Genomic DNA, 12,786 nt, shown 5'->3' on the forward strand with positions numbered 1-12,786 from the left:
ACTTTTCTTACCAGACATTCCTAAGAGACTGTCATGCCCTTCATTCATCATGCGATCATAAATCTAGATTTAGATAAAATATAGATTGGAAGGAACCTAAAATGGAAAGACTGGTGTTAACTACCTGTATAATCTTGGGCATGTCACTTAATTCCCCAGTGTGTGTAGGGGGAGGGTCAGGGTATCTCATTTTCCTCATCTATAAAATGGGAGGTTTGGGTACTCTGGCCTCTGAGATCCTTTGCAGTCCATAGATTTATGATTCTATGAATTTCCTTATTTTAACAGACAAGAAAATTAAAGCACCAGGGGTTTAACTGACTTGCCCAAGGTTACACAGGTAGAAGTGACAAGGAGCAGAGGCAGGATTCAGATTTGGACCTGTTTTCCAAGTTTGCTGCTTTTCTCACTATACTATATAAGATTTGTGCCGTAAGCCCCTTGCATTGGAAGTGGGGCTTGTAGCTTTCTTGAAATTTCCCTCAGTCCTACCCTCGCTGTTACTCACAAGTGACAAGGAGTGAATCGCCTCTTAAAGGAGCTGGGGCTTAGTTTGGGGGTGTGAAGAGCCCCCTTCATGACCCCTGGACATCATTCTAACTCGTTATTAATTGAGATGTCAGTGATTCAGAGAACACAGACTTGAAGAAAAATACTGATTTAAAAAAATATGCGGAGGAAGAAGTGTGATCATGTTCTGCTTTTCTAGCTTGAATTTTAATTCTGGCAGGAAGAGGAAAGGTCAACATTTCTCGCTCACAAGTTAATGCTGTCAACATTGTGTGGATTTATGAAAATTGGCCGAGGGAGTAGCTAGTAGGTGCCCAGTGTCCCAGCTGCTGTTGTGATAAATTGTGTAATATGGCTTGGATTAAAAATAATACTCATTTAATTTGTTTAATGATACCAGCATGAAAAAGCCAGCACGCCCGTTCTGAAATCCAGCACACCAACTCCTCGAAGCGATGTGCCAACCCCGGGCACCAGCGCAACTCCAGGACTTCGTCCAGGCCTCGGCAAGCCTCCAACAATGGACCCCCTTGTTAACCAAGCTGGTAGAACACATTGCCTCTGTTTTTTTCCCCTTTTTCTTTTCTGTGCTTGATGAGTCTTCTTTTAATCTTATTGTAATGTCATTTCTCCATGAATATTAAATGTGCTTATTGCCACTCTCCTGCATATCACTGAGAAGCCATGATAAGAAACAGCTGTTCTCTCTAGGTTTTCGGCAGCTGCACCCTTTTCTGCCTCAGACTGTTTACATTCGGCTCTTATTTTATTTCCAAATAATCCAAATGGTAGAAGCTTCAATAAAGTTTCTGATAATTATTCTGCATGTAAGCTCCTTACCAATGTATTATTGTGTGTCTGAGTTAGTTAATATTTGCTGAGGCAGCTTGGCGTGTTCAGCTGAAGTGTGCCTACTGCCTCCTTTAGTTGGTTAGTTTTCTGGAGGTATGTCCCTCAGGAGATAGTGTTCTCTCCTTCAGGGGAAGTGAGGGATATTTGAACTTCAAAGCTGGCCTATGAATAAACTTATAACTCTCAACTTTATCATCCTCATTGGGAAAAGAAACAGCTTGGGCACAGAAGAAAATAAACACCAGGATAATCACTTCTAAAACCGTTCTTTAGTTTACACAGAACCATGGTTGACATTTCATTTGTATGGAAAGTTGGAACAGGGGAAAAGGTTATATTTTACCAAGAAAATATTCCTCTGCAATGAGGTCAAGTAAATACTTTTATTTCTGTAACACAAACTCCCCATCTGCAAAATGGGCTTATAATTAATACTTGATCCTTCCTAGTTAGCAGGTATTTTGTCTAGAATGGGAGTTCTTGGGGGCAGCTATGTGGTGCAGTGGATAGAGCACCAGCCCTGGAGTCAGGAGGACCTGAGTTCAAATGTGGCCTCAGACACTCAATAATTAACTGTGTGACCTTGGACAAGTCACTTAACCCCATTGCCTTACAAAATAACAAAAGAAAAAAAGGGAGTTCTTAATCTGAGGTCTGTGATAATTTTGTTTTGGTTTTTTTATATTCTGATAACTCTAGCAATATAATTGGTTTTCTTTGTAATCCTATTTATTTTATGCATTTTAAAAACAATGTAAGAAGGCTTCCCTAGCCTGTTAAAGGGCAGGGGAGTTCTTGATGAGGTTTAAGAACCTTTGATGTAGGCGAATGAGATGGAGGTAGTGTGTTAAAGTGACAGAAGTCTGTCTTTGGAATCATTAAGACCTGGGTTCAATTTCTACTTCTGATAGATTCTATGTGATTATGAGGAAATTAGTCCCATAGTTGCCCCAGGCAGTTATTTAAGAAATTACAAATTGGGGGTGACTAGGTGGCACAGTGGATAGAACACTGGCCCTGGAGTCAGGAGTACCTGAGTTCAAATCCAGCCTCAGACACATAATAATTACCTAGCTGTGTGGCCTTGGGCAAGCCATTAAATCCCATTGCCTTGCAAAAACTAAAAAAAATAAAAATAAAATAAAAAATTAGAAATTAAAAACAAATTCATGTGCCTCAATGGAGGGAGTTTCCATACTTTTCAACTAAAAAAAAGTCACCCCTTCCCCATAAATAGAGATGGAAAGGCAAGAGAGAATGAACATTTTTTTACATGATGCCTTTCCTTTCATGTATTAATTTTGAGCTCCAAGGAAGAAAGGACTTTTCCATCTGCTTTCCAAGATGGCATTCTCTGTCTTCCTTCCCATATCTGTCATGTAATATGGAAAAAGTGATGAAGGTATTAGAGGTTGCATTCCATTTGGAACATTGAGTTACCCCCGTGTTTGTTCTTTTCCAGCAGCTGGTTTGAGGACACCTCTGGCAGTACCTGGCCCGTACCCTGCTCCATTTGGAATGGTCCCCCATGCTGGCATGAATGGCGAGTTGACCAGCCCAGGGGCAGCTTACGCAAGTTTACACAACATGTCTCCCCAGATGAGTGCTGCCGCAGCTGCAGCTGCCGTGGTGGCCTACGGACGCTCCCCAATGGTAGGCCACACACTGCTTCCGTCTCAGTGGGATGGGTTTTGGTTCAGTGAGAAAAGCTGCATGCTTCATTTAGCCCTGTCAAACTCCTGGGCTGGAGGAACACCAGGGGCTGACTGCGTCCTTGTGTGTCTCATTTTGCTACATGGTCAAGAATAGCAAAGCCCCACACCTCAAAAACAAAGAACCCCAGTGTGTTTACATACATTTTCCTTTCTGTTGGCCTTCATCAGTGATACGGTTCATTAATAAATGCCAAACTGTTTTTGTTTTACTTATTTTATGGATAAAAAAGGTAGTATTAGGAAACTACAAGGGACTTTAGTAGTCAGAGACATCTGGTTTTCCTCCACCACAATTGCGTGAGGGGTGTTGTGTGTGTGTGTGTGTGTGTGTGTGTGTGTGTATGTGTTAAGACTTCTTAAATGAAAGTTCACATAAAAGACAATTCTTTTTTCATGTTTTTTTTTTCCCCCTTAGCTTGGAAAAGAAAATAAAAATGGTTATCATTCTTGATAGAAATTCTGGATTTGGAGTCAGAGGACCTTGACTTTGCTGTGTGCTTAGGAAAGTCATTTATTTCTCTTGGCTTCAGTTCCTCATCTTTAAAATGAGGGGTGTTGGATTAGATGACCTCTAAAGTACCTTCAGTTCTAGCTATGCCCATTTTTTAAAAAAAATTTTCTTTAAGCAATTGCATAAGGTATCCCAAGGCCTCTGAGAATGTCTTCAGTTTTTCTAGGATAGGGGGAAATCTCTAATATGGCTCCTTCATCCCTCAGCTCTTCTTCTCTCCTTTCCTTCTTTTCACCTCTTCTCCTCACCCTTCTCTTTTTTCCTTCTCTCTCCTCTCCTCTTTCTTCTTCTTTTCACCTCTTCTCCTTTCCTCTCTTCTCTTCTTTTCTATTCTTCTCTCTTTTCTTTTCTCTCATCACTTTTTAAAGTTAGGAAGATTGGAAAGCAGATTTGACCACATTAGTGAAAGGGAAGGGAATTTGTATCTGTTAGTACTGATTCATCTCTTCCTAGTCCCCTGCAGATAAAATATTTGATTGTAATATAATAATATTAAAGTAAATTTATATTATATGGGTATACTTTGGTAATGGTTGCGAATGTTGGCTCAGGGAACATGTTTAGCAACAGGGGGTTGTGGAACCAAGGATTAAAAATTGACCATAAATAATGAACAAAATAGATCATATATCAGATGTTAACTGCACTTGAGTTAGACATTTTGTGTATTCTATTTGTAGGATTTAGGTCCATCTACTTGGTCACATAATTTGTGGGACAAGGGGGTGGATAAGTGGAACATTGTAAAGTTTCAAAGAATGGCATGCAAAGTTGATTCCTCATCTTAAACAGGGGTGTTTTTTTTTGTTTTTATTTTTGTTTTTTCTTCAAAATAACTGTTGCCTGTGGTGTTTTGTGAATTATTTTGCCTCTGTGGGTGGACTTGTAAAAAAAACACTTAAGAAATGCCAGTATTCTCTGGCATATTTTCCGAGTGGGTTAGGGCAAAAAAATATTGGGCAAATAGCAAATGTAAGCCTGTTTTGTATTGTGTTTGAAGTGGGCTCTGGAATCAAAGAGACCATGTTCAAATCCATCCTCAGATAATTATTAACTAAGTGACCCTGGACAAGACATCTAATTTTTTCTGCTTCAGGTTCCTCAACTTGACTATGGGGGGTAACAACAGTGCCTATCTCCCACAGTTTTTGTGAGGATTCGATGAAATACCATTTGTAAAGTGCACAAACTTGCTGCTTAATAAATGTGTTTTCTTTAAAGAAATATAAAAGCAGTCAAAATGATTATCTTGTCACCTGCTAAATCCAATTCTTCCCTAAATTCTGAGAGTTCTGTTTTTTGTTTGTTTCTTTTCCCCTTTATTCAGGTTGGTTTTGATCCCCCTCCTCACATGAGAGTACCTACAATCCCTCCAAATCTAGCAGGAATCCCAGGGGGCAAACCGTAAGTACCTTTAACTTGTCAGTAGCTTTCTAAACAGGGGAGTAGACTTAGTCATTGGTGTCAGCAAACAAAAATCCCTAAGGGATGACTGGCTTGGGGGTTTCCAAGGAGATTTCTGTCTTAACTCAGTATCTGTTCACGTTTTCTATTAATACATAACTGGTAGGTGTCATGTATACTGTTTGTTGTTGGTAACCTCGTGAATTTAACTGTTTCTGGAGAGAATCAGTTTGTAGAGAGGGCAGCAGCAATCTTCAGGAAAATATTATGTACCTAGGTAACGATTTTTCCAGAAGGATGCTCTGCCATTCATTCAGAGGATAGAGGTTAGATTTTTCAGTAATATGCTGTCATCAGCTCTTAACATTGAAAACAGTTGAGGTTGTCTTTTTTATTCATTGCTAATAGTGGAGCCAAGTTACCACCTTATTTTTGGCAGAAGGGAAATTTTGATGGATGATGGGGCTACCAGATACTCAACAATTGAATTTTAGATAGCACTCACAGCTTTTATGTGAATACTTTGTCAAGTTCAAAAGAGCAAAGACAGAGTGGTGAAGTAAGAGTTTTCAGGGGAAGGAAAGAAGATGATTATTAAAATAAAAATGCCCTGTGTTTTAAAAAATTGAAAAAAATATAGCTATAAGAAAGTAAAGAGTTACTTTATCTTTGAAAAAGTAATAAAAAATTCTAAAGGAATCCTTAAATGTCAAATTCCTGAATGAAGTAAAAATTAAATATTAATGTTATATTTAAAAACCTTCTCCTTAATTCTATCTGCATGTCCCTTCTGCTGTCCTAAAAGCTAAAATGTAGTTTTGTACATTTTAGTATGAAAAGTATGTGTATTGTACATTTTAGTATGAAAACCCTCTTATAGGTTTTAGGATTTGCACATTTAGTAACCATATGATAAATATTACTGCTAAATAATCAGTTTCAATAATCAGTTTCAATCAATTAGTTCAATTGCATTATGCTGAATGTCCTTTTAAAACATAACCCATTCACAGATGGTGTGATTGCAAAATGGAATATGTTTCAAATGGAAGGCCCAAACATGTAAGGGGAAAACTGAATCTCTGGCCCATCACCTAATTTTCATGTGTATTAATGTCTTGTAATGAAATTTGAATACTTGAAATGATACTATTTGTTTACCCTGGGCAAAAATGTTAAGAATTTGAAGTTGGGAACCTAGTTATAGGGATGAGAATTGAACAAAAAGAAGTAAATGATAATGCTAAGATTCTAAATATATGTTGTCAGTTCATGTTTGTCTATATGGAAATAAGGCAAAGTGTGGATTAACTCTGGAGTCCAGAGCTTGCTCCAGTTTGTTCCATCCCCAGTGTGATTTTAGGTCTGGGGGCACCATCTGGTTCATTCCCTATGGCTTTATTTTTTGTTGTCAGGGTTTTGGGGGGGGTGTTTTTTAACCTGGCCTGTTATTTCATTAATATAATCAGTTCTTTCAGCCAGTGTTGGTGGGGTAACTAGACAGTTGTCTGGAGACACTGTGACTTGCTCACTGTCATACATCCAGTCTGTGTCAGAGTCAGGACTTGTATCCTGGTATATATATATTTCTACACCCATATATTATATATGTGTGTGTGTGTGTGTGTGTGTTTATTTTTATTTTTTTTTTTTTTACCATTTTCCACATACTTTGAGATCCAGTAACATTGGACTACTATTTCTCGACTTTACTTGGCTGTCTCCCGTGTAGAATAAGTTTTCCTCCTTCACCTTCCTTCAGTATTCTTTGCTTCCTTCAAGAATCAGCCCAAATGCCATCTTCAGCAATAGGTCTTCCCAAAATGTGAATTGCTAAGGACCCTTAGCAATCTATCTGATCATCTGTAAAATTGAGGAATGGAAGTACAAAGCCAAGCACATAGCGAATTAGATTAGAAAAACTGGTATTCCAATTTTTGGACTCCCAGTTCTTTTTACTATACTCTGAATTTAATTTTGATTTGTAAGTTAAAATTTAAGACAACTCAGCCATGGGGATTAACTTTCTGGAGAGCAAGATGGATAGTTTTACTAGAGAGTAAATCTCTCGTTAGATGTGCCAAAAAAAGATCTGTATCATTGTGGTTTAGACAGTTCAAGGATATGTGTGTATTCTTTGGTCTTTAAGTATATTAGACTTCTGTCTCTTTTCTCTTTACTGACTTCTTTATTAAGACTGCCATTTTGATTCATGCTAGATTCATTTAAAGCATATATGGAATAAGTTATAATACTAATACTATTGCTTTTTAAAAATAATTCATACACACACACACATATATTGTTTTCACATTATTGGCATTTCCCTTTATTGTCATTACCTTGTCCCTTCTCATTGGTAGCCTTCTCTTATGATAAAATATAAAAAAGGTAAAAGGTCAGAAAAACTAAACATAATTCAGAAATGCTGTAAATGTGGTATTCCACACCTTTGATCCTCCCTTTCCCCACCAGCAGAAGATTAGAGGTACTTTTCTTATCTATTGTGTTTCCATACTTGGCCATTGTAATTTTGTAGTACTATTTTTCTGGTCTGACCAACTTTATTTTGTCTTCAGTTCATTTGAGCATTTTTTTATTTTTCTTTCTTATTTTATTTTTTGGGAGTATTGTGTTCATTTCTGAAGGTCATTCTGAGATAGTTGACAAATTTATGTATACCCAAGAGAGGGTAATGAGTGATCAATTTATTAGACCCCCCCCCACCTCAGGAATGGAAGGGGGGGGGGAGGAATTGTTATATTTAAGCTTTATATCTCCTCTAGCACTTTCAACAGAGGTATATAGATATAGTGTTTAATAAATATTTATTATATTTAATTTTGGCATATTTATATTTGGAAAAATCTAGAAATAAGATCAAATGCAGGTATTTACAGCCAATTTGCCTATCTAAATCAATACTACTCACATCAGGGGTATAGACTGATAAAAGCTTGGTTTGAGTCTCTGGCTTACAGCTTCTTCCAATATTACACATGTAATTCAGGAGTCAGTCATCCCACTGTTTTGAATTTTAATTTTTTGGGGGGGGAGGGAGGAAATCTCCATATCTCACCAAGCTAAAAATTCTGTGCTCACCCTTGCTTCTATAATCCCACTTCCAGTTTAGCTTGGATAGGAGTTTTAACCTGTTTAATTTCCAACCTGATTGAGTTTGCCCAACTTTAGACAATCTGCCCCCCCCCCCCCAATATTGGTTTCAGACGTGGTCCAGATTACTCAAAGTAATTACTAGCTTCTGTCTTCCCAGCAGTCGGGATCATAGGCACACATCACCATCCCAGCTGAGTACATCTTGTACATCTTAAAAGTACCTTTTTGGGTTTGGAGTTAACAGGGGAAAACATTTAACTTCATTTGGAATATGGATTGTCTCTTAGCAAAATATGTTTCATAAAAGAAAGAGCGCACATCTGAAGAGATGCTCTTTTGCCACTTGTCATTTTTTAAGTGGTTTTTGTCGTATTTTCTTTCACATACCACGGTCGATTTCCCAACTTATTTCCTTTGGTGAATTTGAAAATTAGGAGAATGCCATTTTTAATAATGTAACTGTGTTTTTTTTTGTTGTTTGTTTGTTTTTTTCCTGTCTGTTATCTTCAGCAAATCTGTGCCTTGGTGATGAAGAGTTAACAGTGAAATTGTATGGATTTAATTGAGCTAGTTTTTCTGCCCTCTAGCAAATTGGAAATCTGTAGATAATTTCTTTGGGATGTAGGGTAGGTCCTGGCCTTACTCCAAGAGCTGCTGCATTTGAGCTGTTGGATGATTGTGATTTGCTCTCCTATTCTCCAATACCTGCTCCCATCACTCCCTCCCCCTTCCAGTGTGTCTTGGCAAATTTATTGTATACAAATGCACTGCCGAATAATAAAAGTAGGAAAGGGCAGTTTACCCCAGGCTGCACTTGCCACATAGCCACTAATTCTAGAGGGTGATAAGTACCTGGATAAACATAAAGCTTCCATTTGTACCACTGGAAATAATCCAGAACACTTATCCCTGTGGGCAGTAGAACACTAGTCATCTGATTCAGTCCAATTCAACATTCTGTTAATGACCCAGGTAAAGGGCCAGAGTAATGGACCCAAAGTCAAGAAGACCTTAAATTTAATCTAAGTGGTTGTGTTACCTTAGACAAGTCATTCAACTTCTGTCTGCCTCTATCCATAAAATGGGAATAAAAGTGACTCACAGGGCTGTTAAGAGAATCAAATGTTTAAGAAGAATAATGTGCTTCAACTCAGTAATCTGGTACATGATAAGCAATCTATTATGTGCTATCTATTATTGTTATCATCATCATTATTATTATTATTAAATGAAGTGTTAGTTATAAAAGGTTTTGCATGCCTTAAAGTGCTGTTATAACTGTTATCTTAAGTATCTAGTTTCAAGAGACTGTGCTATATGCAAGAGATACAAAGATGAAAACTACTATTAAACATCCAAAAAATTATTCTCAATGTAATATGATAAGGACAAGGAAAAGATCACTTTTAGCTGGAGAGAATATAGGAAGTCTTCATAGAGAAAATGGCACTAGAAAATGGGCCTGGAAGGAAAAGAAGAGATCCATTCTTTAAGTTTTTTGCTTTTTTATGAAAGAATTATAGTCTAGATATGGGTGTGCTGTTTTTTTGCTAATGAAGAGTTTGCAAATATAGGCCACGTTCAGGGAACCTGAGTAGGTTGGTTGAGAAAGTTTGTCTGGAATGTAGCTTGGTCAAAGAAAGTGGAGGGGACAGCAAGGTGACAGAGCTTCAGAATGACCACCATGAGGACACCTCTTCCTTTCTGCCTTCCTTCTCTCCTTCCCCCAGGCCCCCAGAGAACATAGGGCACCCAGTCGTGGCTATTCATACTGCTTGGGTAAGTTTGGAATGAAACATCAAGTCTTGATGCATTGTCTTGGAAGTGATCATTGAAGACTTGGGAATAGATGGGACCACCAAGAAGAATCTACTGATTTCTCAAAAAGTAACATTAGGCTGAATTACTTGAAAAACTTAATTCATATTTGGACAAGTTACACATTTTTTACCAGCTAGGTAGTAGTCTCGGTATCTTTACTTGTATCAGGATATTTTCATATGATGATTAATTTAGCTGCTTTTCTTTTGTCTGTATTTTTTAAAATAACAACAGAATTACTGTGTGTGATGAAATTAAGCTAAGATATTCTTTCCATTTAACCTTCTCTCAGATATTACACTTGAAAAAATATTAAACTTCTTAGCAAGACAGAAATGCTTAACCAGTGGGAAATCTCCAAATGAATTTGAAATATTATCATAATCAGCTTGTTTTTTTAAAGACTAGACTGAACCAGTAAATATGAACACACTGGAAGAAAGTAAAAAGCTTTAATACTATTGAATGGTTTTCTGTAGAACATGAAGAATATAAAGTGTAGAGCCCATTAACTTGGCAATCAGAATGATTTTTGTCTTCTGCTAATTGAATGTGTTACAGAACTAAGGATCTGTTTTGTTTTGGTGACAAGTTAAAATAATAATAATAGCCTGATGTTTTTTCTCCATTCAGAGTTTTATATTAAGCAAACTTTCCATAGCCACTTTTTGAGAATAAAATTAAATTGATTGGGCCCTTCTGCTTATAGAGAGGAATAAATATTCCCAGCATTTCTCTCAAAACAAACTTCCTGTCACCTTTTCCTGATTGAAAAGTCAGACTGAAGGACAGTAATAAAATTCAGAAGCTTATTCCACTATTTAGTGTTGGTTTGGCTGTGGAATTTTTGGGTTTTGATTCAGAGTTGGTATTGTGGAGTGGGTAGAAATCCAGGTTCAGGTTTTAACTTGGATGCATACTAACTGCGTGACTTGTGGTCCATGATCCCCCTACAACGCTAGTGAAATAATATTAACTTGCAGGAAAGATGCCATTTTACATGAATATCAGGAGTTTAATCGGGGATTTTCTATATCAGTAAAATTCCAGTTCTAGGCCCCATCTCTACCTTTTGGAGGGAGGGATGAGGAGTAAGGGAATGTTCAGGACCCATGAGTTCATTGATTTTGAGAATTATCACTTAGAGAACTTTTGTCAATAGAAATCAACTATTTTGCAACTGATAATGTCAAAGGATGGTCTGAGGGCAACTAATAACAAACTGCTACGTAAAAGGCAGACAGAACAGCCTAGATGAAACAGCCAGGCATTCTTGGGATAAAGAGGAGGAGGTAGCCTGTATCACAGAGCAAGTCAAACCATCACAACCTGCACCTTGGCCGCCATCTCTCCTCTCACTGTAAGGGAACCAACCAGCCTCTAATCCTGAACCTAAGAGCCTTGGGAATAGCAAGGCTTCCAAGCCAGTGCCCTCAGGTAGCATTCTGGGAAACAACACCTATGAGGAACAGCCTGGCAACTGCTCCTGAAGATACAACAGCCACCATCTTTTGAAGACCCCCGATCCCCCACCACCACCACCAAAAAAAAGTTCTTATCAAAGTCCCTGGTGCTGTCATGATTCAGCATTAAAAACTGGTGTGCTTTCATGATTAGAAATGACCTTAAATAGGAACTTTTATCATCTACTTTACTTCCTATGGACCATAGTACTTTCTATCTGACTTGGAGTTAAGACTTTCCATACGTGTTGTATCCCTCCTTAGAAGGTGAGCTCCTTCTCCTAACAGAGATAATCTAGAAAAGACTAGAAATACTAGAGATGGAAATTTTGTTTCCTTTGTATTTAGCATAGTATTTTGTGCATATAACTTAATGCTTCACTCATTCAGTGAATATGTGATTTGAGGCAGGATTTGAACTTAGAACCCGATCATCCTGATTGTAAGACCAACCTATTCTGTTGAACCATGTTGTCTCTCTTATTTGTTACATGGGAGGGAAAATACTTCTTCCTTGTTATTGTGTCAAACTCTAGAAGATAAAGGGCCTTATTTGGTGTGGAATGGGGATCATGTACAATTCTGAGAGACTATTTTAAAATGTAGTTGATGCTTAATCCTTTAACAGACTGAAAACGAGTATTTTTACTGGGAGGACTTTAATGTTTAGCTGTTAAGGATTCTGTGGTGAGTCACTATTTTTTTTTTTTCGCTTGTTCTCTGAATTTAATTTAATGTTTATGACTGAAATTAGGTCAGTCACTACTAACCTTTGCATTTCCCTGTAGTTCATTTGCTGAAGCCCTTTTTCTGAGACAATAACTAGACTTAATATGACCCTTATCTCTCTTAGTGTTAGAATCAACTTTAATTTCTCATTCTATACAAGAAACAAAAGGTCATTTTTGAGTTCTGGAAACCAAAATACTAGAACCAGAGAAAAGAGAATTCAAGAGCTATGAAGTCGCTAGTTTCCAGGTGAAAAAAAACTGATTCTTGTTTAGGTTAAATAAGAATGGCTAAACTCTAGAATAAGGAAATGTGGGTCCTTTGTCTTTGCTAAAGGAGAGGGTTGGATTAATGTTTACCTAAGGTCCCTTCCAATTAAAAGATTCCATCCAGAGTGACACATTTGGTGAAAGGACTTTAGCTTAAAGCATAGGACTCTGCCCAATAAGATGGCATTGATAAAAATACATTTGTCACCTGGTCTTTTTAGAGGTTTTAAATGCCAAATAAATAATAATAATAATATCAAGCATTTATATAACACTTTCACGTTTGCAGAACACTACAAATATTATCTCATTTTATCCTCAAAACAATTCTGGGAGGTAGGTGCTATTATTATCTTGTCATTTTTCCATACCTAACAATCAACTATATCAGGCCA

General features: G+C 37.4%; 1 protein-coding gene across 8 annotated transcripts in view; it reads left to right on the forward strand.

Moving 5' to 3' along the window:
* The window catches only part of TLE1 (TLE family member 1, transcriptional corepressor), a 119,569-nt gene that overhangs the window by 78,222 nt on the left and 28,561 nt on the right, over positions 1-12,786 (forward strand). For 5 of the 8 annotated variants that reach the window (XM_074196678.1, XM_074196677.1, XM_074196680.1 and 2 more), the window contains 3 exons: positions 911-1,055; positions 2,825-3,015; positions 4,916-4,992. In XM_074196678.1, coding sequence (XP_074052779.1) covers positions 911-1,055; positions 2,825-3,015; positions 4,916-4,992 — 413 coding nt within the window. The remainder of the gene's footprint in view (positions 1-910; positions 1,056-2,824; positions 3,016-4,915; positions 4,993-12,786) is intronic. The other 3 variants (XM_074196683.1, XM_074196685.1, XM_074196684.1) reach the window with 1 other exon arrangement.

Source organism: Macrotis lagotis, chromosome 8 (assembly GCF_037893015.1).
Source record: "Macrotis lagotis isolate mMagLag1 chromosome 8, bilby.v1.9.chrom.fasta, whole genome shotgun sequence".
Taxonomy (NCBI): domain Eukaryota; kingdom Metazoa; phylum Chordata; class Mammalia; order Peramelemorphia; family Peramelidae; genus Macrotis; species Macrotis lagotis.